This window comes from Chlamydotis macqueenii, chromosome 19 (assembly GCF_036417535.1).
Source record: "Chlamydotis macqueenii isolate bChlMac1 chromosome 19, bChlMac1.mat, whole genome shotgun sequence".
NCBI lineage: Eukaryota > Metazoa > Chordata > Aves > Otidiformes > Otididae > Chlamydotis > Chlamydotis macqueenii.
The window spans coordinates 2,826,703-2,853,223 of record NC_141574.1 but is presented as its reverse complement, the minus strand read 5'-3'; the positions used below and the strand labels follow the sequence as shown (position 1 = coordinate 2,853,223).

At 45.1% G+C, this 26,521-nt stretch overlaps 2 protein-coding genes across 4 annotated transcripts; one reads left to right on the top strand and one right to left on the bottom strand.

Moving 5' to 3' along the window:
- On the bottom strand, positions 1–26,492 carry MYO19 (myosin XIX). 3 transcript variants are annotated; one of them, XM_086762887.1, is made up of 25 exons: positions 26,459–26,492; positions 19,191–19,280; positions 17,218–17,362; positions 16,329–16,477; positions 15,981–16,094; positions 15,091–15,223; positions 14,804–14,873; positions 14,336–14,438; positions 14,038–14,134; positions 13,473–13,549; positions 13,003–13,093; positions 11,764–11,935; positions 11,372–11,445; positions 11,165–11,286; positions 9,248–9,361; positions 8,699–8,875; positions 7,639–7,785; positions 7,078–7,185; positions 6,277–6,347; positions 5,238–5,347; positions 3,212–3,375; positions 2,403–2,532; positions 2,130–2,215; positions 1,462–1,770; positions 1–835 (listed from the first exon to the last, which is right to left on the bottom strand). In XM_086762887.1, the coding sequence occupies exons 2-25, from the start codon at positions 19,200–19,202 to the stop codon at positions 707–709; spliced, it is 2,904 nt and encodes a 967-aa protein (XP_086619013.1). In that variant the 5' UTR covers positions 19,203–19,280; positions 26,459–26,492; the 3' UTR covers positions 1–706. The 3 variants fall into 3 exon arrangements, 2 of the variants coding, with proteins under 2 accessions (XP_086619013.1, XP_086619012.1); XM_086762886.1 differs by lacking the exon at positions 26,459–26,492 and adding an exon at positions 20,357–20,474; XR_015260608.1 differs by lacking the exons at positions 1–835; positions 1,462–1,770; positions 26,459–26,492 and adding exons at positions 4,093–4,220; positions 20,357–20,474 and having other exon boundaries at positions 2,141–2,215.
- PIGW (phosphatidylinositol glycan anchor biosynthesis class W) lies at positions 20,595–22,954 on the top strand. The gene has a single exon (XM_010117490.2). It carries the CDS (start codon positions 21,429–21,431, stop codon positions 22,947–22,949), a length of 1,521 nt encoding a protein of 506 aa, XP_010115792.2. The 5' UTR covers positions 20,595–21,428; the 3' UTR covers positions 22,950–22,954.
- Positions 26,493–26,521: the final 29 nt, after the last annotated feature.

Sequence of the window (26,521 nt, the reverse complement as noted above, 5' to 3'; positions counted from 1 at the left end):
ACACCTTTACAAGGTATTTAACCGTTTATTGAGAGGTGGCATACACAGAAGAGCTGAACCTTTTTGAGACCCCTGTGAGCAAGAGGCGGCGTAGTGTGTGTGTGAGAGCCCTGGTCCCTCGGCAGAGGTAACGCCACTGGCTGGCGCGTGCTAGAGATGCGGGGCGGTTTGAGTACGTACGTTTTGGTCCTGTAGATAAAAAGCAAGAGCCCGGTCTCGCTTTTCCCTGAGACGTCTGCCTTTAGTGTTGCAGCTGACTGCTGCTCGCTGCCGCGGTGACAGGCAGAGGTGTGACGGTGCTGCTGAACGCTCGTGGTCAGCCAGGACAGCTGTACCCCCCAAAGACAATGCAGCACGCACCAGAAACGTTTGCCTTACTTGCGCCGTCATTGCCAGCCTCTTGCTTCTCCCACGTAGTGCCAGGAGGGTTCACTTCAAGTACATACTGCTTAAAGCACTTGATTTATTTTAATTATGTTGAGTGTTCCCCTAGTGCTGGTATTTCTTCTACATGCGCATGTGTGTGAGAGGAGGAGTGGCTCCCCGTTTGTTCTCAATGTGAAGTGTGTTATATTATACGTACAGTGGATCAATAGAGAAAGCTCTGAGGTAGCAGCAGATGTGGACGTTGAATAATTTGAAAGCAGCAGCTTGCAGCCAGTCCTTCCCTGAAATAAAAAGTACAGTATATGCAGACGGCCACAACCTACGTTGGAAGGAGTTTTTTTCTGTCCAGTAAAATCTGGTTAAATCCAGTGATGGAATAGGTGTCTCTGTGGGGGCTGACGTTTGCGTAATGCAGGGGAGACTTCTTACAGTGAAACTTGATGGAGCCCTGCAAGAAAAAGAGGTGCAGTGGTCAGTTGATGGTTTTGCTGGATTTTGAGCTAATTTGGCTCTTCAGACTAAGTAGTGCTTTGGTATATAAGCGACTAGTGAATATGAATGAGGATGGGGGAAGCCCTCCACGGGAGTCCTAGTACAAACGGATTTAAGATAAATAATTACTACAAGGAGTACCAGTACTGTAATTTGAACTGAAATTAGCTTGAACTCTGAGGATCTGAGTATTTAGGCAGTGGCTTTTTCTCAAGTGGATGACTTTTCCTGTGTTCACCTGTGTGCAACCTGAATCCCCTGTGCAGAAATAATACACACAGTACGTAACAGCAGAGCCCCTCTGGGAGTCCTCTGCTCTCCCGTTTTCAACCAGAGCTTTGACCAGTTTGTTCCTATGTCAGAGATTAACAAAGGGTTTTCATGTTTAGTTGAAAGTCTCATCTGAGCCCCCTGTCCAGCCTGAGCTGTAGATATCGGTCATCCTTGCTGTCAGAGCCAGGGGGAAAGGAAGACTCGCGTGAGCGCAGACTTCATGGCTGCTCTGATCGATGGCAGAGCTCAGGTTCCTGATCTCGCGGCAGTTTACTTGTGCTGCTGGCGCGAGTGCGTGAGGTTCGTTACCTGCGGGAGAGCTCTAATGGAAGTGATGCCGCAGCCGAAGAAACAGCTTTCCACCTTGTAGCAGCCGCCCTCCTGCAGTACTCTGAGGCACGCCAGCAGGGACAGGTCTCTCCGAAGTCCCGTTACAGTAACCGGCGCAGCAGCCAGGACGAGGCCAAGAGGCCAGAACTGAATTACTGCATGCGGAGGCCAAGTTGTTTCCAAAGAGCAGGGCGGTTTGGCCGAGGTGACCGTAGCTCCAGGAACTGAGAAGAATGCCTTTTCTTCACCCTCATCCAATTCCGCTGCTGCTAAAGCAGCCATTTTTGCCTGATGAAGAGATGCAGAACAACATTATTGAAACAGATTCTCAAACATCTTGAACAAATTTTAAAACTGCAAAATTAAGAGTCTAAAAAAGAGGGCATCTTAAAGGATAGGACACGCTTTGGGACATTTCCCCGTTTTCTGAAGGTAAAGGATGAGTTTGTTCTGCAGTCTGTACGCTGCCACCCTGCAGAAGCAGCTGTACAAGACTGGGATCCAGCTTCTGCTCTTCAGCTGAAGAATTTTCTGGAGAATTGACAGCATTGGTTTTGTACAGTGACTTGGCAGAGGCAGATTCTTTCTCAAACACTAAAAAGCCTCAGTCGCTCAATTTCAGTGCTTTCCTGTACCAGCGTACTTACTTTCCATCTCCTCCAGCTGTGCTTAATAACATTAGCAGCCCTGCGCATCCTTCGGAAGCGATTCTTGGCTAACCAGGAGCGAACAGCTGAAGATTTAATTAAAAGAAATCTGAGTACAGAGACTCTCCAAAGCTCTTGCACACAATGCAAAAGAGATGGCACTTCAGCCTTCTCCATGCTCAGTTAACGGAACCACCCCTGCCGCCTTAAACATCCAGTGTAACTGGAATGTTACTGGTTATATTCCGCTCAGCCCCACCCGTAGCAAGTTACCTGCTTGGATGACAGTTGCAGACCATCTCTCCTTTGCTAGTTTCTTCTGTTTAAATCTTCTCCAGCAACACTGAATGCAAAACGCCGCCTCATTTAACACCTCTGCTCTTCTGGCTTCAAGTTGCTCCAGCTGCATTGGGGAGAGGAGCCTGCACTCAATACTCAGCGACAGAGTGGTGTTCACAACTCCTCCCTCTCCTACAGTCTCTTGGTGTTTGTCAGAAAACCACACGCACCTTTCAGCGTCCTCAGATTTGAGGCTTTAGAAGTGGGAGCACTTCATTAATGCTTATTTGATAACGTGTAAAATGAAAATGTAAGTGTCTGAGGGGGGAAAGCGTGTTGTGGGGGGGAAAGTGGATGCTCCCAAAGTCACAGTAGCAGCTGGTTTAAAACTGCCTCCCTTGAAGGGGGTTTTTTCACAGCTGCGTCCTCCAGCGTGCAAGCTTTGTACAAGTCTCCTTCACCTCTTTCCCAAAGAACCTGCTTAGGCCTGTCGGAGTTGCCAGGTGTCAGCTGAGGCTAAGGAAAGCTGTCATCTTTACTGGAACCAGGAGGACACGGACGACACTAGCCACAAGTGCAACTCCCTGTCCATTAACAACACGGATGCCATTAAACAAAGTGCTTCTGATAGCTGGATTCTGACGGGTGTTTTGATTTAGTTCAGTAATTTGAAGGAAAATGCCCAGTTCTGGGCACAGGGGCATTAGCAGGAGTGTCGCCGAAACCGTGATGATAATCTGTGCCAGAGTCCCCATTATGCAAGTACCCTCCAGAGCTGTTAGCCAAGGAAATAGCGCTCTTACCACGGAGTTAGCCATAAATACTTTGGTTTTGCCGCAGTACACAGAAGCGTTCTCTGCTCTGTTCCCTGTTTGCTCAGCAGTAGTTTGTTCTGTAGCAACATTCTGAAGGATCTCAAGAATAACAGAACGCGGTGCTTTGTCACCGTCCGCCACTGGAGTCTCGCCTGCAAATGAAGCATTGAAGAGAAGGTATCACAAGGCTTGGAAACTGGACCAAGCAATTGCCTTACACTGAGACTTCTTGGCCACGTAGGGGGTATATACCTACAAAAGTGAGGCGGAGGTGATGGCTGAGACATTACTAGATCTACCTGTGTTTAAGGAAACAATGCAACAGCATAGATTTTGCCATGTGCTAGCAACTGGAAAACCAGCGTGGTGTGTTTTAACTGGGATGTAGTTTGGGTGCTGTCTTATCACCTCTACCACAGCCTATTCGTAGTTCACAAACGCCGGTTTGGGTAGATCTAGACAATGAAACAGCCGTACGGATGGCTCGGCTGTTCTCACGTTGTTTAAAGCATCCTACGTGGGAACATTAGAAAGCAACAGCAGTGCAATTAAGAAAAGATTTGAGCAGCTCAGCTCTAAGAAAATAAAATTCAAAGCTGTTGGGAACAAAGAACAAAAAGCAAGGAATTAGACTTGGAGCCTTAAGGTACCGAAAGATGCAGGAACAGAAGACAAATTCTGCACAATTCTACAGCTTTCACAGGGCGTCGGAAGCAGCTACGGGGATGTGTGCTAAGCAGGAGTTTATTGCAGCAATAAGAGGTTATTAAAACCATTTCTGGGACACAGTATACAGTTTTTTTACATCAGGAGACAAACAGATTAGCCAGATGAATCTATTTGGAAATAGAGGTAGACTTAATTCAGACCTGTCCTTGAAAGAGATTGTGTTGTTCAAGGCAATGCTGCGTGAGATTCTGCATGCCCAATGCTGGAACTTGATGGTCTTTGTATCTGTCCATCCTGGATACTGTTTGCTTTTCTGCTATAAATATGTCTAAGGAGATGAGAGCATTTTAAAGTACTGAAAACAAATATAAGCAATTCTTGCTTACAGGAAGACAGCTGGTGACTATGATGGTGTTCATGGGGCTGGGCTGATAAGGGAACCAAAAGCTTATGCCCGTGTTTAGGAAATTGTTTTGCTTTGTTTGCAGCTTATTACCTGCTAAAGATAAAAAGGACTAGTAACCTATCACAACGAGGCATTTCAGCTAATGGCTTTGTGATTGAGGGCAAAAGATACAGCCTGTAAGTAATTTTCCAACCTGTATTTCATTACTTCGTTCCATTTCCGCAAGGTGAATAGATTTCCAGCCATTTTACTTATCTGAAATAGGCTGGTACGCACTGGTCCTGCTTCCCACACCTACTGGTTACTGAACAGACCCATTGGGTGAAGGTGGGATTAATCTGGGAGAGGGAAGGGCGTAGCAGCAACTTTCAGTATTAAATACAACCACTCCTTCTTTCAGGGGCTCATACCAAAGATGTTACCTTGTAGACTGGATGGTGTTTTTTAAAGTCCATCCTCGCTCTTGCTTACAAAAGAGAATTGCGTACAGAAGTTTGTAAAAGGCAGAAGAAGCAGCGGAATCCAGGTAAGCTAGAAGGTCAGTGTGTTCGGCAAGAAAACAAGGTGGGGAAAAAAAAAGAGAAAGGAAGGAGAAGGAATATAAGCACAAAGGTAAGTGGTTTTCAAGTCTAATCAAGAACAAACTCTAAATCAAATTATATCGCGGGGAACCGCAAACACCACTCTAACTATAATTGTCCTACCCAAGAGGAACGCAGAAAAACAGCAATAAGATGAAAGATTTGCAGAGTTTTAAAAAGAGCCCGCTGTAAGTGTTAAGCAAATTAGAAACTCGGGTTGGTGACAGATGAGAAAAATATTTTGAGAATAGCAGTGTCCCCAGTGCTGAATACAGCAATTGCATCTGATCTATGCGATACCAAATCGGTGCAGTGATGATTTTATTTGACAGCAGAGAAATTATCTAAAGAAACGTACCTTTATTCTCGGCAGTGTGGTAGCTGCTTTTATCACACACTCTGTTTTTACTGGACCCACATGATTTTCTCAGTATTTCATAGCGCTCAGTGAAACTTTGGAAAGGGATCCTGATAGACAAACGCATGGTTAATTCTAGGGAAGAATCATTTACTGTATGGTAAATAACCTGTCCTTTGAGGGGGAAAACTGCAGAATGGCTTCAAAGATCCGGTGCATAGAATGCAAATAGACCGATGCCTGTGCAGCCGCCAACACGTGAGGAAGTACAGGCTTCTTGGAGAAATTCAGAATGCCTGTTGCCCAGTAACAGACAGGGACTTTTGCCTGTAACACAGACTGGGCAGGAATTGCGTTAACGCTGAGCTCCACCCGTCAATACTGAGCTGTCAAAAGCATGACCAAGATCCGGCCTCGTTCCCTCCGTCCTCTGAAGGTGGTCAAGGAAGCCCACATGGTGACTGGCTGCAATGCGGTGCTCGACTTCGAGCAACAACCCTTAGATGAATGCCATTTACAATTTAATTTTAATTGCTGAAAAATGTTACTGTGAAGCCACGTTAAATTTTTAGCCCAAGATAGTCCACATTGAAATGTTTTTACACCAGTTTCTCAGACTAAATGGTACCGTGAGCTCTCAGACCAGGGGTGTGTTATAGACACATCTGGACTTCGTGGTATTTGGTGTATTTTTAAGAATCCATAGTCTTGAATGCAGGTTGCGCTAGCACTGCCTGTTGTGCTGTTACTGCACTTCTGGACTTGCTAAACAAGCAGAGTTTCATTATCCAAAACACAGAACAGCAGTCTAGATTTCTGACCGGTATTTTTGTCTCCAACACACAAAAGAGAGGTGCTCAAATAAGCTTAAAAGCAAGTAGTGAGCAGAACTCTTCAGATAGCTTTGAAAGAATCAGTAGAGTTTTGTGGTCTGAAACAGGCTGCAAAATATTTGGATTTCCTGCTTATAAACTCTTCCAAATAACTAATATGCCAGAAACAGATTATGGAAGATGTTGCTCAAGAAATTTGGACTTACCTAATAGGGAAGCCTGCTGCACTGATGGTGATGGCCTCGACTATTCCACACGCCTGCAGCTGGCTGAGGACCTGAGACACAAATCGAGACGGTTTAGGCAACGACTGTCCTATTGTTTGTGGGAGTTGTGCGTGCTTGGCCCAAGCCACATCCAGCTCAGCTCAGCAACCATGCCGGAGCTTGCCTGGTGCGCACCCGCATGCCGGCAGCTGGGGAACGAATGGAGAGGGCGCAGAAGGGGATAACGCAGCCACCGAGTTACTGCTTTGACCGGGAGCAGAGTCAGGGCAGTGCTAACACAGTGATGGTCCCTGTGTGCCCTCTCTGGTGGCGTCCACACCCCTGCACTGTGGCTGACTGCGGCAGAACACGGAAACCCAGGGTTGGCATTTTAATAACTTGCATGCTAATCAGCAAACTCTCTCAGTGTTTAAAATGAATGCAGCACTACTCCAGCTGCTTGTTTTTACATCAGATGAGGTTCTGTGGTTCCAGCCTTAGCATCTGCTGCTCTGCTCCCAAAGACATGCTTGTCAGCTGATCTCATCTGACTTGTCCTAGACTAGATTCCAGGAACAAGCAAAGTTTTGGTGTGGGCATTCTCCATGAAGATACCTGTGTGACCAGGACCGCTGCACAGTCAGATCACCTTTGTCTGTTTTGAGGGCTGGGACGGTAGCACCCCAAGTAATGCAGATTACAAAGAGCTTTGCAACTGACTTGAGATCGTAAGAGACCCAATGCAAAGCCCTGCACGAAGCTTCTCATTGACTCAGTGCGGAAAGGCTTTTGAAAAGTTACCTCTTCTCTTTTAAAAGTCATTGCCTTGCAGTCAGCGTTAGGCTTGATGCATCGGATGTAATGCGGTGTGGTGCTATTCAAAATCTGCATGAGATGTTCAAGTGAACCCTGCAGAAAACAAATACAGGTTTGATTAGGGACAACTCCTCCGCGGATAATTTAGCTAATCAATCAGTGGTCTTCCGTAGAAACAATGAAGCCCATTTTTTGGCAAGGATGGCAAAAAGGACAGTTTGAGCAAAAATTCTGCTCTATGGATGCTTTTTAAAAATTGTTGATGGTAAGTTCAGAAAGCTTCTAAAATTATAGCAGGGCCATCAGTTGAAGCTAATGCCTCAAGAGGAGCAGGTAGGAAGAAGCCTCACAAAGGCAGATGCCCAGCTGTTAAAGGAAAAGGTAAAATTAGAGTGAGTTAAAACCCAGAGAATATCAGAGTCTGAAGCTATTTCTGTTTTACAGCTGTTCCATTTAATAACATTTACTGATCCTGGTCCAACTGCACTGTTTTCTCATCTGGTTACGAAGACAGCAGTAGAAAGCAGAAACTTGAATAGGATGTACCCTGAACTTTGACACCACTGTAACAACAGCTGCTCTGTTCTGGATTTTGATGTCATTTTGGTTCCTTTCTGTCACAGGAAATAATTTTTGAAGCAAAGGGTCCTTAGAATTCTGCAGAACGTGGACCAGCTCTGGTGGAATGGGGTCCTGCAAACACAAACATGACGCATTAGTATTGGACTTAGGCAGAAACCTGGCACCTTTGAAAATGACTAAAAATCCCACATATATAGATGGAGTAGTATTTCAGATGCCAACGCGGATTTAACCACAGCTGCAGTTTCAAATCTGACTGCGTACATTCATTCATAGTCAGATTCAGGAACAGAAAGCAATGTTTGGCTGAACTTTTGGCAAATCTAGTCAAATGTACGACTGCTCCTAACATCGTTCTCGTTATACAACTTACATGAGCCAGAAGTCTGTGGACTAGTTTAATCCCCGTAGGACAGTGTGCAGCAGATATTAGAAAGTCTTCCTTTTAATTAAGAGATGGTATTTTACTGCATCACCTCCTACCGCTTGCCATAATTGCTTGTGATGTCAGAACTGACGAGGGACCCTCAATATCTGCAGACTATTTCACTTGTTCCCCAATGGCAGGAGGCCAAAATGTGAGTTTCCTGGTACTTTCAGAACTTACGGTAGTCGAGTCCATGCTCTTTTTTATGAGAACCATACCTGAATTTTGGGGGGAATGAAGCGCTATATTTATGGTGTTAGAAATGCCCTGATGCCATTAACACTTCTGTGTTGTCTCAGGAACGGGAGAAGCCCTGATCTGGTGATATGTGGCCCACTTAAACCTCAGCTGCAAGGTCTGCTAACAAAGCATTTGCTTGTGCCAGGAATGGATCACTGAAAATCAGACCAAGAACATTATCCAGTTTTACACGGCCTGAAGGATTTACTTGGAGCAAGGTATGTAGAATCATAGAATGTAGGTCTAGTAAGGGTCACTGAAGATACACGTTAGTGGTGTTTTGATTTAAATTGCTTTTGGTCTGTAAGATTATTTTGTTTGTTTTGTTTTACACAGCTTTTTTTTGAAAACACCTACCTTATTTTTCTCCACCATTGCTGCCAGCTGATAGCAGACTTTGCCAGCATAATGTGAAATAACAAAGTTAGGCTTCTTACTAAACTTGTTGCGACTTAAACATTGATTATTAGACAAGGCTTTCTCAATCCGAGTTTGAAACAGGTCGGTGTTAGAGGATCTATTCAGACGGCACTCCTGCATAACAAACAAGACAAAATTGCAGCATCTCTCATTTGTCATAAAGAACTGTCTTTAAAAGCTAAGACGCTTTAAATAATACCCATTTTACTTTTAGAGTTGCTTTGAGTACACAAGCCCTGAAATACTGTGGAAAAAAACTCCCAAAAACGTAATTGTGGTTTCATATTTGAATTAGAACATCCTTGTCAGAGGAAAAAAAGACGACTCAGAATAGGAAGAAGCAGGGTTGTGATTGTTCCGAAAAATAAGTTCTGTGGAAATTTTATAGCTGACAAGTTTCCTACTAATTTAGCATTGTCTTGGGTGGCATGTGATGGAAGGCAGGCAACCAGGCCAAAAGCACTAGGGGTTTGGATCCGCACTTACCTCATTCAGCAAAGAAAAAATGCTGAGCGGACTGCCCTCAATCAGATCAAGGCAGTTCTGGTTGTCCTGGTAGTTTATGAAAGACCACTGTAGGCCTTCAGCTGCATATTCTTCCTGAAGCAAGAGAGAATGGGGTTATTCTGCAGCAGAGGGCACCAGAGCTCAAGTAACTGTAGGCCTTTTTTGCAGTTTGATGCAGTTACTGTTTTACAAGTTAATCCCAGGCTCAGCCTGCTCATCTGAAGCTCAGCTCGTGTTCAGTGGCTGAGAATCTTGAGATTTTTCTTCTCAAATGGCTCAAAAAATGAGCTATTTTTTTCTCAATCTTCAGAGAGGGGAAAAAAACCCAACAAACCAAACCCAAGTATATGCTACCCCAGGTAGCTTGTCAGTATGTAGCAGCAGATCCTGCTGGAACAGTTTGTTTAAGTATTTGGGAACCTCACAGATTTATCAGCGAGAGCTGCAGGGCTGCTTTACAGAGTAAACAAACAAAGTTTCCAGTCACACTAAGCCTCTCCTGGCTGTACTGGGTTTTTCCCTGAAGGGCAAGGCACGCACAGAGCTCCCTCCTTAGTCTGGGACATAGCCCTAAACCAGCCACAGCGTGCCAGGCTTCGCTGACTGGGCTCCGTTTAAAACAAAGCCTGATCTGAAAGGAAGCGGAGGAAGAAATTGGTTGAAATAATTTGTACAATTTTTAAGCTGAATTACAGAACAAACTGTCAGGAGTGTTTAACAAGCACAAACTCTGGGCAGTTATTTTAAAAGTCCCCTGCCAAAAGCTTGCTCAGCGCAGCCGCTAATGGCGTTTCAGTGGTTTGGGACACAGCCAGAGCAGGAGAGGTAAGAGGGCAGGCGGCGACTGGGAGGGGTACTATCAACACAGGTCATGAATCAGTTTCAAGGAAAAGTAATTGTGTGCTTGAACTTGGTTTCCATCTTCACTGACCATTATCCCCTGGCACACTGACGAGGGCAGGCAGGAAGAAAAATGCTGGGCATACGAAAGCACAAATTATGGTCCAAGAGATACTTATCTCCTGAATAAATTGATACAACTATGCTGTGAGGCAGAAGGAGCCATCATGTTGGTGCCATACAGAAAATAATTTCCCAGATTCCAGTTAATGGCGAAGAGCTTTGCGGTAATGTATGTGTCATGTGGCGGAACTCAACAAGGACTGAAGTAGCTGGAGTAGCCCCCAGACCTGGCAGGGATTCTGTAGCTTTCAGAGCACTTGGGTGAGAACTGGAATTAGCAGCGTGTGACCAGTTAGGCAAGTGGCTGCAGTGTATTTAGCATGGTGCAAACACCTTGTCTACTGTGAAACAACACAACTCGGGTACCACCTCATTCAAAAATAAAAGCTGATGCTCAGTGTGTTCTTGTCTTTGAAGGTGCCGGCATGACAGCTGGGCTCATGAAGCTGTTCTCCAGCGGCAGAAGGCCTCCACCAGGTACCACGTGCTATTGATGTTCGGGTTACAAGGTTCTGTTGGGCTCTCTGCCTTCGCACCAAGTGCAGGTCTAGAAGCTCCCCACTCATTTAGGTACTTCATGCTTGATGAAGGCAATTAACATGGCTATAAGCAGCAGCTTCCATGGGAATCTCAATTGAGGCTACACTCAGCTCAAGAATTTAGTTTTAAGTGTTCAGCTCTTTGAGGGAATGCAAATGGTTTAAGAAGCCACAGAGCCAATGGAGTACAGATTTCCAGTACCCTGGGAGAGAAAGCTGGCTCATTCCACCAACTGCCCCACGCTCCTCTTTAAAAAAGCAATCTTTACTCACATCCCACTGATTTCTGTGGCATTATTTACTTGACTGACAGTTGCAATCTGATCAGAAGCACAGAAATACAATTAAAGAGACAAAAGATGCTCGTTTCAATTTGATCTTAATGGAGTATTACCTGTTGTGCCTTCAAATAGTGTGCTACAAAGTGCTGCTGCAGTTTCTCATTGGCATAGTTAATACAAAGCTGTTCCAAGTTGTTTTCAGGGAATGCTTCAAACCCATAAACATCCAACAAACCTAGGAGGAACATGGGAAGACAGTGCACTTGGGTCTAGGAGTAGCCTGAAGGACTTACGGTTAAACCAGGGTGAATAAACCATACCTATGAAGCTGGTCCACACGGCTGGATCTGCATAGATGCTTTCATTTATGACCAAAACGAGCCATTCAAACAATCTGTGGACAATGACAACTGAATTAGTTGGAAAGTGCTTGCTGACAAGAGAGTGTTCTTTTACTGCTGTTTTAACCAGTATCACATGGAAGAAACAAATTATGACATGATTCCTGCCGACATAAAACAGCAGGTCTCTGGAGATGTCTCTACTGGATACAGCAGCTATGTCAGTATCTACAACTGAATTAAAGTGTGTCAGGCAGGGAAGGGAGGGCTACACTGTTACTGACCCAAGCAGAAAGCCAGGGAAAGTAAATCCCCCTGGCCTCACAGAACTGATACGGATTAGCATGGCAGCCTGGCCTAGGTGTGCTTACTTAGCATAGATCACTTTGGCGAGGCAGTCCCTCCTCGTCTCACATTCGGCTCTGGAGCATGGCTTCTTGAAGACTTGTTGTTGTTTTCCAGCAGTTATTGTTCGAATTCTTAATGATTCCAGTAGATCCTCGACAGGTATCTTCAGCAAATCTCCAGCGGTCTTCACAAAATCTTGTTCACGGAAAAAAAAAAAATTGCAGTATTATCTGGAGTGTCAAGTGAATGCAGCCCCTTTAAAGTTAGGTCTAGAGATGATACAGAAAATTGACACTTCCACAAACTCACCAACTTAAATGTGGATTTTGAATCTTTTTACCCAAACTCGGGAGAAAGTTTTGCAAGACCAGTGTCTTAATTTAGATGTAGAGTACCCCTAGAATTGCAGGTACTCTATTTCAAATGAAACAATATCAAAAAAGTATGAAGTTTGCCACGCTGAAGTAGGCATTTCAGAGAGTACTCTCTAGGTATGTCTTTGTTACTTTTTCATCTTTTTTGAGCAAAGACCTCTAAATCCAGATAGAGAACACCAAACAGCCATGACCAAAAAAAAAAAAAAAACCATAAATTTTTGGGTTAGAAAGGAAATGTAGTCCCTTCATTAGAAGAATGGGCATTTGCTAATGAAGCATTTAAGAACTTGCTAACCTGAGCTGTGTGCAAAACTATTTGAATATTAAGTGATGTGAATTCAGAGCATGTGAAATAAGAGTAGGAAACTTCACTATTCAGGACAGTGATGTAGTTCTGAAGGAAAACCATATCCACAAACCTCCTACAGACATGCAGAACAACCTGTGTTCTATGCTGCAATTTAACAGATTCACTGTTACTAAGTAAGTGGAGTTTTAGTCTTTATCATGAAAACTTCAAAGCTTTAATTTGAAAAGCCCTGCTCTCCACTCTGGGTCAGATTTCTGGAAGTCTTGTGATGTCAGCATAAGATTACAATCAAGAGTAACAGTTCTGCCAATAATCCTTCTGAAATGACTGTCTAATGTTGCAGTAGCCGTGACCTGTAACGGAAGGATATTATCTCTTGGAGCAGGGGAGCGTTAGGTTTTCATTTGTTCAGTACTTTGAAACCGTGAAGTCCTGAACAAAAACATGCTTATATTTTGGTCTGTCCGTGACCTTGATAGTCTCCTATCAAGCAGAAGAGCGTAGTAATCCTTTCTATGAGGCATCTGCACTAAGATAACAAGACTCTCCGGAGCACGGCATGCTTGTTGCCTCACCTTTTGCTTTGTCTTCTAGTTCACAAGGCTGAGATTCATCCACTGGATTAGAGAATTGAACATTCCCAAGATGGAGAAGGCCTGACAATACCTGAAATGTAATCAAGCATTCAGTTTTCTAAAACAGAGCTCCGCTCCAAGGTAGTGTCTGCTTAGCTTTCCCTTAGCCACATGAACAGGACAAGTTAAAACATTTCTGCGCAAAAAAAGCAAGCAGATTCCAAGATTGTATGTTAATTCCTAATGCTGCAACTACTGAAGGAAAACTAAAGTTCACAGGTGGAGGCTTTTAGTTAAACACTAGTATTTGGTTACGCAACCTAATGTGTAACTGCAGGCCCTCCCGTCAGGAGTACCAAACAACCCATGCTTTACACACTGATCCAGATTTACTTCTGCACAAGCCCCACACTAAAAAGACATTCCAAATGTCAGCAGCAGCCTCATGGTGACCATGCTTTGTACCTGACCTTGAAAATATTGTTCTGCGTGGAGCGGTCAATGCCCAAGTGAAACATTGCATCTCGGGTCACCTCGAAGCAGTCCTCTGAAAAGCCAAACAGGTGCTCTTTAAGAGAAAGCCATGCACACAAACACGGGCAAGCAGAACGCCCTGCACCACAACCAATTCAGCTGGAATTGTCAAAGGAGATCAAGGAAGCCAGATGTTCTTCTGGTAAATCCCCGAGTACAAGCTGGAGAACCAAGTCATTGACTTCCTCCTGACTCTGTGGGGCTCTGAAGTTTGGCAGCAGGTTGCTGAAGCACATCCAGAAACGAGACAGTTTCTAAACACAGCCACAGAGAGATGCAAATTCGCCAGGCCAGAAACTGCTGGTTTAGGCCAGGTGAACACTCTTTAATAGTGCAAAGTGAAACTTAAAAAGAGTCACGTCAATGCAGGTGGCTTTGCAAAACGTCTGCTGTTGGCTGATAACCCGGGTCATGGGACTTAACAGGGCAGACCCATTTTTGCCTGCCTGCCTCTAAAGCTACAGCTGTTATTAATGGACAGTCTGTAAAGCTAATCTTTACCATCTAAGTTCCTTTCAGAATTTGGCAGCCAGTGGTAGTCAGCCCCTTCTGGAAGGTTCCATTCCAGCCTCTCCTCGGCAGTGGCACCTTTTGTGATCTGGAGACAGAAAACAAGGTAACGATTAAATTCTGTCTTTGGTATTTACATCTCATAGACAATGAACAATAACGCGCTGGGGAGCGTTTAGAAGCATGGCAGACAAGAAAACTGTTAAATATTAAAAGCTGCAACTGTGTTAAATCTGGTGATTTCAGCCCATTTGTCAGAAATATCTAGCAAAGTTAACTGAAGGCAAACCTGGTAAAAAATATGGAAGTTTCTTTCATTGGGGGCCTGATAGGCAACTCTGGTCTTCTCCAAAAGGAAAGTCTGAATGGAAGCACTAGTCAGATGGTGGAATCTAGAGGGGAAAAAACCACAAAGATTTGAACAAAACTTCTTACAGAATCTGACAGAAGTTGGGTTGTTATGATACTGACTGACTATGAATGCTCTGCAGTTCACCTTCAGTTTTGTGCAAGCTTAATGTAACATCTTATCCAGAGTTCTAACTGTATCTCTCTTTTTCCATTGCTGTCTTTTAGAGATCAGGGTGAGAGCTCGCAGGGAAAAAAGAGAAGAAGATATACTAATAATGTAAGCTGCCAGCAAACCAAAATATGTAGTAAAGACAGATAAAACCTTCTATGGTGGACTTCAGAAATAGGTTTGTAAAGGCTTAGAGGAAGAAGACAATAGAGAAGGTTTTTACACAGTAATTATTACCTGTCTAACTGAAGCTGGATATATTTTCCAAAACGGCTGCTGTTGTTATTCCGCAGGGTACATGCATTTCCTGTGAAATTGCCAGTGACAGATACAGCGTAAGCAGAGCGGTTCCACTCTTCCACATAGGACATACAGATATTAAAGGTGATTTGTATATAGCTCCAGTATTTGAAGAGTTTGTCTTTTAAGGAGATGACCAAGAGCTAGCTTAGACTTGTATGTTAACAAAGGAAATTCCCACAGTGGCCACTGCGGCTTTTCGCTATTAAAAAAGCCTCATTTACCAAATGCTTCCATGACAGGGTTGGAATCCAGCACTCTCTTCTCTATCCTTTCCACAGTTTCATTGCCTTTTGGAGAGATAACTGAAGCAGCAACAGAAGCATAGAATTTCATAAGGCAGCGAGATGTCCAGGTCTGCAAGAGAGAGGCTTGACAATGGGCCTTTGTTTTTAGCACGTTATTAGGGATGTCAGTTGGTGAAACAGGGCTAGCTTCTGAAAACACAGCATGCAGCGATGATGACGGTTTGTAGCTCTAGTTCAGTGGAAACTTTTTGTGCATGTGCTTACGTGCAACAGACACATTTAAATGCTGCTGGAGTCGCAGTGCTTTGCTGAATGGCAGCCTTATCAAGATGTAACCATCTGGAAGCTCAGCTAGAATTAACAGCTAGTATCTTAAGATGAATTGAATATAAATGGACTTGAGTCATTAATACTCAGCAAATCATTTTGTTCTCAGGCTTAAAAATATCCTCAATATCTTGGTGAATAGAGACAGACCGTTACAGAAGGGCCTAGGACAGGATCCAAACTCTCCTGCATCTTCTAAGTCTCTACGTAGGGTTTGCCAAGACCCACACTAGCTCCCTAACAGACTAGGCTGAGACATCAACCCAGGTGCAATTCCTGTTGAATGATTCAAATCTAGCCCTCCCAGAAATTATGGATGTCACCTAAAGAGCAGCTATATTTAGTAGAGTCTATTTGACTGCAGCAATCACTTAATGCTTTACGCACATTTCAAGAGAGTCGTGCTAGAGCAGACTGCCTACGTGCTCTGTCAGAATTTTTTTTTCTTCGTCTTTGCTTGTTCACTGAAATACTATGCATTACAGATGATGAGCAAATCTCAAAACTCAAGAGCAATGTCAGAAAAAAAATCTCCTTACCTTCCCAGCACCGCTTTCTCCACTAACAATTATAGACTGGTTTATGGGGTCTATCTGGCTTTGGACGTTTCTGTAGGTTTGTTCAGCCACAGCAAAGATGTGAGGTTTTAAATCCTGGCAGTAAAAGAGAATATCCATATTTAAGAGAACAGTAATTACAAAGTTCAACAGCAGTGGACAGCAAAGGTCTTCTCACATTCATCTGAAAGCAGTACTGCTCTTTTAACAGAACTCATATCTCAATAGAAATGGGTTTCATCCTTTAGGATTATTTTGTTTTTAAAGATTCTGAAGAACTTGACATCCAGGTTCTGTGCAGGGACAGTTAATTTCAAACATAAAGGTTACCTGAGGACGAAGTGCAACATGGTACTCTCTCATAAGCTCAGGTGAATAGAGGCAGGAGATCGGCTGAAAAGGATTTAGAGCCACCAGGCTGCAGCCAGCATTTGTATAAAACAAGTTTACTGCATATCTTGCTTGAAGACACTTCAGAACTGAAAGACACACCTTCTGTTAGCATCTTTTGAAAAGTGTATTTGACTCTTCCTGTTCCTGTTTGTAACAAAAATCTTCAGATATGTTACCTATTAGGTTTGATAGAAAATGAGGTGATCAGGAGAGTGATAGAGGTCAAATACACATGAGAATGTCTTCACAAGCTGCCCTTATTCTTAGAAATCTTAAGGGATTTGCTACTATTCCATTAAAAGAATCCTGTGCTTTTATGAGGTTTCACATAGTCCTGGGAAGCAAATCTGTTCACTTGCAGAACAAACAGGCAAGAATTCCTCATCTGCACTAGGGACAGGATCACCATCAAAAGTCAAATAAGGCATTTACTTATCAAAACAAATTTCATGGATATATTTTGAATCTAAGTCAGAGCCTTGTTTTCTGGTACGTTCATACAACAATGAACTGAAATCACAAGGTCACGCAGTTGTCCTTCAGCAGCATTAATTCTCAGCCGCACGCTGGCTACCTGAACCCGCGATACAAATGTGAGCTCTACATGCAGAGCTTGTAAGAGATCAGCATGGCTAAACCTACAATAAAAGTATTTAAAAAAAAAAATTCAACAAGCCAAGCGTGACTTTCTGAGGCTTTGAATAGGCTTTAAATCTTTAACTACTGTGTTTCTGATAGTGTTCACGCGAAGAGAAGGGTAGCTACTATACATTAGGCACCGGGGAAAGCGGCTCCTCAGGAGATACTCCCCGGGCTGGCTGCTTACCTGTTGTAGTCGTCACCGGATTAACTTTTGTGAGGTCATCAAAAAGATGCAGTTTCTCTTCATCACTGAGGAATGCTCTAACTTCTTCCTCAAATGATTCACTGAGGTCATTCTGGATGACAGAATCTTCTTTCTGGCCGTTTTCCTGGAGAGGATGTCAGATCAGCACCAAAGACTGAATACAGCTGAACCTTCACCTCATCCACTGTGGTTTATAGCTCTGCTGCTGCTTCCACGTACCAGAATTTCAGTCTCAGGAGGAGTCATAACTTAGTATGTTTGAGCTACTCTTCCTCCCAGTTGCCCTCCCCCTGCAGCAATGGTTCCCATGGGGTGCTCTGTTTTTAGAAAGGTATTATGTAGCACATGAGAGATGGCAGGCTGACAACACTGTCTGTAAACTGAATTCATCGCTGGTAATTCTGGCTGTAAGCAAAGGCGTTCGGAAAGAATGTGTCCTTAGACTCACGCTGCCTGGCACTTGCAATTTTGCAGGTGGTTCAGCACAGACACACTTATACAGCGTTCTGAACCGGCACATTTCTAAGGCTGTGAATGTCATGCATTCAATGCAAACACTGCCTTGGGCAGAGGGAAGCAGGAAGGACTGGCTGCAGAGGCTGAGGGAGAGCTGAAAGCTACTGCGGTCCAACACAAATGCAGTTTTCCTAGCAGAGACTTTCACTTTTAGAGCAGAGATTGAGGGTCCCAAAAGTGAAGTTGCAGAGTGCCAGGGAAAGAAATGGTTGCGTTACAAGAGCTGGCCTGTGTTAGGCAAAGATTTGTCCCCTCTGAATCACTTAAAGTATTTAAATCTTAGCCTCTGGGCACCCATGACCTTGACAACATTAGTTGGAAGGACACATTTATTGTACAAACGTAATGGAAAACTTAGCCAGAAGAGATTTCAGGTCCTCTCTGTCATTTCTGCAGGGAAGGAGAGAGGACCTATAAGGGAAAATGAAGAAGGGAAAAGATGCTAGTTCTGATTTTGGCTTTCTGGATGTTACTTTTCTGCTCTCCTTGACAGAAACTCCTTCAAAGTAACGCTACTCATTTGTATTTAGTAACATAAATCTCCAATTCTTTACAAGTTAACCAAGTCAATGAACAGTATCACCTTGTTTATACAGAAAAAATGCTAAATTCTGTTAGCAACATTCCCGCTACGTGAGCTAAGCTCATTAATGAAGGGGAAAATATACTCCAAAACTCCATTAACACACTTCTGAAAAAAAATAAAGCTACAATAATGTACTCATTTAGGAGCATTATTATGTTTTGCAGACAGCATACGTAGTCCATTTCCAGGAATATAAAATTTTACACAGCAAGGGGAAAAGAAAGCTAGGAACACAGTTAAGCATTGCCATCAAAGTGATTTCTGTTATTCCCTCTGAACGAACATTTAGAAGCTTGCTGCTTTCACAGAGAACAGAGCTGCACAATTCTGAAGTACTCTGCAGAGAAGATGAGTCTCTGCCAATTGCCCGTGCCCTGCCGTGTGTTCGCTTTATTATGCTGGCGCCAGCCAAGTTCTCCAGGCCATTGTGCAGCTGATGTTGCAAGACCTGAGAAAGGGCTTGGTTTTGCTCCCCCTCACTCAACATCGCTTCATTTGAGAGGAGATGGTCATCACTTAGCCAAAAGAAAAACAATGTTTGAAAATGCAATCACTTCTGATACCTGCACTGCATGGCTCATACGTCCCTTGATTTTAGCGAAAAAACACCCTTGAGGATTGCTTGCTACATGCATTAACACCCGCCCCGCTAAAGCCAACGGCATGGCAAAAATCACTAGCTGGTGTTAGTAACAGCTCAAAACCACACAGTTAATAGGTCCAGCCGATTCATGAAGTAGGGCTGAATATACATTAGTAGTTACAGAATCTTGACGGCATGGAAACAGGCCAAGAATTCTTTCCTGGCAGTAAAATTTAATGCGCACACAGCTCCCGGTTTTCTTTTTACCTGCTTTTGCATCTTGTCCAGCCCTGCAGACGGGACTGCTGGAGAGGGCCTTTACTCTAGGATATCTCATTCAAATCAGACTGAAGAATGCTTAAATAAAAAAAAAAGACATTTAGAACAAAATTCCTCCAGACATGTCATTCTCCAGAGGGTTCCACAAGCAGAGCCCAAAGGCTTCTGACATCGATCCTGGTGGGGCCCAAGTGATGCTGGAGCTAGAAAGCCTCCCCGCACTATCACAGTAACAGTCATACATTCTGTTTGCCCCTGCAGATAAAGCTTGTTTGGAGGGAATAACAGATCTTTCCTTACTGCAGGAATAAAATGCTTTGTTTTTCTTGAATTAGTAAAGTGAGGTTTCTTGGCAGGAAATGGCAATTCCTCCTGTTAGGACAAATAGAGCAGATTTCCAGGTCTGACGGCGTCAGAGAAGCTGGTGCTTTTGGAACAGGAGTGACTCAGAGAAGTTTGGAGTTGCAGCAGAAACAAGATACGCTTGCTTGCTGTCCTCTTCCTGTTTCCTCTGAAAATCAGTGGGAGCCAACCCAAGGTGAGTCAAGCTCACCCTCTGAATTTCTGTGATAAAGGCAGAGATTCCAGTCACATAGCCAGGAAGAAGTCTGTCTTCTTCCAGCAGCCGAGACTGCTATTAGTTAAATTAAATTAAATTATATTCTCTTTCATTTCTATTCCATTCCATTCCATTGCATTATACGCTATTCTGTCCCACTCCTGTTCTGTTCTACTCCATTCTTACCTGCCACAAAAACACCATTCAGAGACCGTTTCGACAAGCGCCCGGTGCGCACCACCACCCTCACGCCCCCCCGGCCTCGCAGCGTTTCCCGGCCCGTCACACCGCGGCGCTGCCCGAGCAGAGGCTCGCTCGCAGCCCGGCGTTCACCGTGCCGGGCAGCCCGGTTCCCCAACGGGCAGAGGCTCTCACGGCTCCCTGCTGCGGGAGGCCTTCCCAGGGCAGGACCCGGCGTCCGCCCGGGCCCCAAGGTCGATCCCACTGGGCCTGCTCCTCCCCACCGGGCCGCGCTGGGACCGCGCCGTCGGGACCCGGTGCCTCCCTCCCCGACCCCGGGGCAGGACCCTCCCGGGAGGTTAAAGGCGGGCGGACCGCGGCGATCCCCGGGCCGGGCCGGGCCGGGCGGACTCACCGCGGGCGGGCAGCGCGGGACGGAGCGGCGGGCAGCGCGGTAGGCGGAGGAGGAGGAGGAGGAGTAAAAGGCGGAGCCGGGGCGGGGGCTGCCGGCAGCGGCCGGTGGTGAATCGGCGGCCGCGGAAGAGCAGGCTGCTTCCCGGTGCCGAAAGTGCGGGCGGGCGGCGCGGCCCGCCTCTACCTGCGGGCGGGACAGGCGGGGAGCGCGGCGGAGCGGCCCGGACAGGCCAGGCCAGGCCAGGCCAGGCCCGGCGGCTGGCGGCAGCCGCGGCGGGGGGCTCCGGTAAAGCCCCGCGGAACGGAGCCGGGAGCGCCGTGCGAGCGGGAAGCGGCACCTCGGCCTCTGCGGGGGACGGCAGTGCTGAGATGCGGGTTTGTTCCCCCCGGCGTCCATTTCTCTCCGGTGGGCTCGGGGCCCGGGGAGCCCCCGCTCAACACACGAACCGGCCGTCTGGACTCTGCAGTGAACGCTTTTTGCATCCAGCGCACTTTATTGAAACGGGCCCCACGAGGCAGGGAGCCTGGCTGGGCAGGGTCGCTGCGGGACTGGGGCTTTTTTAAAAAAGCCCTTCTGTTGTGAGTGGGATTTCGGCGGCTGGTCGCACGCTCTCTGCCACCTGGGCCACAGAAACTTCATCAGGGTCACATTTTTATACGCCTGCTTCGTTTATGCTAGAGAGAATATGACTGAGTACATTCTACAGAGCAGGGCATACAGTAAGATGAGTCACAATGTGAATATTCAACAGACTAGCTGATGTTGAGAGACCTTCAGCAAAAATCAGTTGGGAATCTTGTCGGAACACAGCAAGATTTGCAATGCTGGGACTCGGTCAGGCCGTGCCTCTGCTCGGTTTCCCCGGGCGCAGCTCGGTGTCCGCGCCAGCCTCTGCAGCAGCGGGGCTGCTCCGTGTTCTTGAGATTGAAGGGTGACTGAATGGACGACTTCTGAAATCAATGTATGTTTTAATGAACCGGTACGCAAGATTTATTTGTGATGAAGTTTCAAGAGCCCTGTTTTACAAAACTAGCTTGAGTTCACGTTTGTGTTTTCAGTGGAAGAAAGAAGAATGTCACAAAAACATCTGAAAGAAGCCTTTATCAGCAACTTAAATGGAACTAGTTTGCTGGAAATTTCACTGGGCTTGTCTCTGGCTCCACTCTGCCTGCTTTGCCGAGGACTCCTCTTGATTTTGTATCACCTGCACTATGGGAAACCTTTACGTTCAAGGAAATACAGCCTGCTGCTAGACTTCCTTGTCCTAGTATCTCCTTTCCTCTTCTCCTGTACAGTCTTGTCTCCAATCATCTGTTTCATGCCAACTATCATTGGAGCCTTCTGTGCTGGAATATTTGCTAAAATATACAGCCAAAGAAAACATGAGACCAGAGTGCCTTTTAGGCAAATGGTAAAAGACTTTCAGGAGACGCACTTGGATCCAGAATACATTCCAGCAATAACTGTGTTTCGTGTTTATGTCAACGTGTTGACATCAATCAGCATTTTAGCAGTGGATTTCCCGCAGTATCCAAGGCGATATGCCAAAGCCGAGACCTATGGAACAGGAGCTATGGATTTCGGGGTTGGAGCTTTTATTTTTGGTAATGCTCTTGTTTGTCCTGAAGTTAGACAAAAGTCTGGTGTGACACAACCAAAATTTTCCAATCTGGCCAGGCAGTTATTTTCCGTTTGGCCGTTGGTTTTTCTTGGTGTTGGGCGACTGCTCAGCGTTAAATCTATAGAGTATCAGGAACATACTTCAGAGTATGGAGTGCACTGGAATTTTTTCTTTACCTTGGCATTTGTGAGGCTTGCAGCATCTCTACTTTTAGCCCTGTTTCCAAAAAATAAATCTTGGATTATTGCCGTAAGTCTTGCTGTACTTTATCAGCTTACTCTCAATGCAACCTCTCTGAAGATGTTTCTCCTGCGCGGGAGCAACGGCAGAGATACAAGGGCTGGCTTTGTAGATGCCAACAGGGAAGGGCTGCTCTCTCTCGCGGGGTATCTAGCCATATACATGGCCAGCGTCCAGGTGGGACTGTGTCTGCTGAAGTGCAGAAACTCGGTCAAAGGCTGGATTGAAGCAGTGTGTTTCTTACTGCTGGCAGTTCTCGTGCTCTTCCTGTTTCTTCACGTGTCGCAAACCTACGTGGACCCCGTGTCCCGCCGGATGGCTAACCTACCCTACTGCATCTGGGTGCTTGCTCAGTGTCTGACTTTGTTTAGCTGGTTTGTAGTGACCGACCTCACGCTGGTGTTCACAAAGCTGCTTGTGGAGGGGTCCAGCGTGCCCTGTTGCTGGAATGTTGTAAAGCCCCCTAACACCAGTAAGAAGGACAGAATGGAGGCCGCGCCTGTTGGAAGGGAAGGCAAGGTGTCGCACACTTGCCTGATTAGCGCTATTAATAAAAATCAGTTACTATTTTTCTTGCTGGCAAATGTTATGACTGGTGCTGTGAATATACTGATAGATACGATCCACAGCAAGACTGCGCTTACATTATGTATACTACACTTGTACATGTTCTTTAACTGTTTAGTTATGTATTTATTGCATGCCAAAAATATAGTATTAAAGTTTTGGTGATTCCACTTTGTCTTAAGTGGACTAGTTGTACCTTGTTTGCCGTAGTTGGATGATGGTATTTTCATGCAAGAATTCCTCATTGCAATAATTTATAATTTAGTATAGCTTTTATGATTTAGTGTTGATGATTATTTTTTTAACGGTTTGTTTGACCAAATTATACAGTCAGTGCTGTTAGCTGTTGGAGCCGTTGTTACACATTTTCCTCAAAACTTAGTTTTTGAGATTGTCTGCTGAGTACTGCGGCTGCTCCTGTGAACGCCCGTGAGGAACAGTAATATTGTATTTACAGTTAGTGAACGGTGTTCATACCCGAGTGCTGGCAGAATCAGAGAACAACGTATACAGGAGAAGCCAGATGAAAAGTAAGAAAATGAGTAATTATATATAGAAAGACTTAGATGTGTCAAGATTTACTTAGTTAAGGTCCCTGCATAAATAATAGATAAGAATAATTCTTTATATAAAATGCATTGAATAAGCGGGTACTTTAAAGTGTTTTGGCCCCAGTCCTGCAAAGATTTATGCATATGCTTGACGCTGATGGCAGTAATTGTATGTGGAATGTTAATCATGTACTGAAACCTAAATTAGCGTTTGAATTAAAGCTAAATTTTTTTTTCATCCTCACTGATGAATATAAATGAAGACTCTAGATAAAGTGTGACGCTCTGAAGGATAAAACTCCACTGCAGATGAATTCATAAAGTAGTTGTTGGAATTTGTGGGGCAGATAGTAAGAGCAGCACAGCCTTTTATAAGAAAATACAAAGATCCAAAACTAATTCACCCCCAACCTGCATACCAGCATGTTGTGACAGCTCATCTCAGGAACGCTGTAAAATACGGTATTCAGCTCTACTTTGAAAGTGCTCAAGGCCCACCTACTTGTCTATAAAATAATTTTAAACAGCAGCTCATTTAGTACTGTATTTTGACAGCTGAGATCTCTGCAAGTGCGAACATTCTGTTTTAATTGTTATTAGCAAACAAACAGTGTGCAAGTGGAAAGCAGCATGACGCGGTGGGTCAGGGTACCGGCAGAGTATTGACCAGAGATGTGCTCAGTTTCTCTGTCACAGTCTTCGTGCAAGCCCAGAGCAGAACACCCTCTTTGTTCACTTTCCTAATTGTGACTGTTCCTTCTGACCTCGTTAAGTTGTTGAGAAGAGAAATACATTTGAAGATTGTGAGGAATTCAATAACGGGAGATATAAATACTTAAGAAGTAGAATACAAATGGTAGTTGATGATAGATGTCTAATGTCAGTGGAGTTATAGCAGTGCACATGGGCCATATTTCATATTTCTCCTCGTCTATCAAATGTGATGAACCATAAAACCTATGGAGATTAAGCCTCTAAATTGGATTCCTTAAAGCAGACACGCTGTGGAATATTCTTAAATTTATGGGGTTCTATTAGCCGTTGGCCAATGGAAAGGTGGAGTCTGAGCATTACAGGCTGTGGCCGTGCTGAGTTCATGCTTGTTTACTTCCAAGTTGCAGCCGTATAGTCTTCAGAATTAAAGAACACCCTGGATTATCCTGGGGACAAACGCAATTAACTGGCAACAATGTCTTATAAACAGTTGTCACAGTTTATAGCAGAGTTTTCTGGTAACCGGTGTATGTATTTATTTTAAAACACGTCCTAGCCTTGCCTAGGGAAGAATGGCCTCCATCATGAACGGAACGGCCCTACTCATTTATGCAAAATCACTCATGGATATTAATTTTTGAAATATTTGAAGCGCAAGACCTGCGATGAGTTCTGCCTGTGAGCACAAGTCTGTCAGTGTGATTCAGAATTAAGGCATTAGCCAGGTGTGACAAAGCGCAGTTGTGTCTGGACAGGCAGCAGACTATCAGATGCCAATTCCGTTTCATGAAGGAAAAATTACGTGGGAGGTCTGCTGCGTCTGTGCAGAGCCCTGTTAGCGGGGTGGCGGGCACCAGTTCCAGGACTGGAGCTGAGGTTTGCAACAACAGAGTCAGCAAACCGAGGGGATTGTGGTGCGCAAGTAACGACAAGAGCGAGAACAACCCGCTTCTCTCAACAACGGCACAACACCGCATCACAGGGCCGTCTGCCGCTTTTAGAGCCGTATGAAGTAAGTTGTTCACCACTGAATTAATGAGAGACAATTAATTCTCATTGCTTATTGCCGATAACAAACGCGGCAAGGTCTGCCCTGAAGCAACCAGCAGTTATTAATGCTGAATGTTTCGACTATGAATAGATACAGATAATTAACCGTGCCTCGGAAAGAACCAAGCAGTGCAAGCAGGCATTCTTTGATCACTGAGTGTGTACCGCAAATGGCACGGTAACGAGTTTGAAAAGATGTGGGAGAAGCTAACGCTAGGACACTGCTGTAGACACCTTCTCCACACGCACCTCAACAGCTGTTAGCTCCCTGCTCGGTAGGAACTACATTTCATTTCTCTCTGGGGTGTAGACGAGTAAGCTTGTACACATCAAAGATGTATTTTAAAAAAAAAAAATTTTTTTATTTAGCTGTTAGATAATCAGTAAAAATTAAAGATATTTCAACTTGTAAAGACTAAAATGGTTCAACTATAGCATGCCACCGACTTCAGTAATAATAGTAAAGCAGAGGACTGGGAAAACATAAATTGTTTTGTTTTTGCTGCTGTAACTCCATGGAATTAACTTTTGTAGGGCTGCAGGATAGAAAAAAATATGGTGGGGAAGGAGCGCTGATTACATTTATCCTTAACCTTGTTATTTGCTAAACACTAGTGGCATCTTGCCAAATTTCATTATTTTTAAGGATCAGCTCACTAGCATGCCTTTCTTTCCAACACAGTAGCATCTCTTTTGAAGTCAAATGTTAAAATAAAGGTTCGAGGCAGTAACAAGAATGAACACATCAACTGAACTATTTAATAGTTCAAGAAAGACTATGGGGTTTTTTTTTGTTAGCTGCCTAAATTAAGCAGCCACAGGATTTCTAGTTGGTTGCACTGGGGTGCTGCAAAAGCCAACAGCCTGAAGTTAGAGGCCGTCGCGCGGCTAGAGCCTGCCTTCCCTGGCACGCGCTCAGGGCAGGGAAACCTGAGGCAGGGAAAACTTTGATTCTTAAGCTGGGTCTGCAGCGCTAACAAAATTAGATCCATTTTTGTTAGCTCCTGCTCCCCACTCGGCTGTGTCTACACCAAACTTGCGCCAAGGCCTTCTCCACGCAGGGCCCTCGACGCGCTCCGGCCATGACCCACTCGTGTTTTCATCCCGCCAACGCTTTGGGGTTTAACCCCACCTGCTCCCCATCCCCTAATCCCCCTACCTCACCGAGGGCCGCTCCTGATATCCCACCACGGACACAGCACCTCTCCGGGCCGAGGGCCCGGGCGCAGGCCCCGCCGCGCCCCGAGGGCGGGAAGCCGACGGCAGCGGCCGCCTGACGGGCGGGAAAGGCCCGCGGCACCCCCGGGGCCAGGCCTCTACCCGTGCCCCCGCCCTCGGGCCCCGGGGCGCCCTCCCTACCTCATCCTCCCGCCCGGGCTGGCGGTCCAGCGCGCCGCTCCGGCTCGTTTCTGACAGGAGCCG

Excerpts from the sequence above, each read along its gene's own strand:
- MYO19 (XM_086762887.1), bottom strand. Across the intron at positions 16,095-16,328 it reads ATGTTGCACTTCGTCCTCAG|GATTTAAAACCTCACATCTT; the intron begins GTAACCTTTATG and ends TTTTACTGCCAG. Across the intron at positions 2,216-2,402 it reads TGCAACTGTCATCCAAGCAG|CTGTTCGCTCCTGGTTAGCC; the intron begins GTAACTTGCTAC and ends TTAAATCTTCAG.
- PIGW (XM_010117490.2), top strand. The coding sequence starts at position 21,429 with ATGTCACAAAAACATCTGAAAGAAGCCTTTATCAGCAACTTAAATGGA.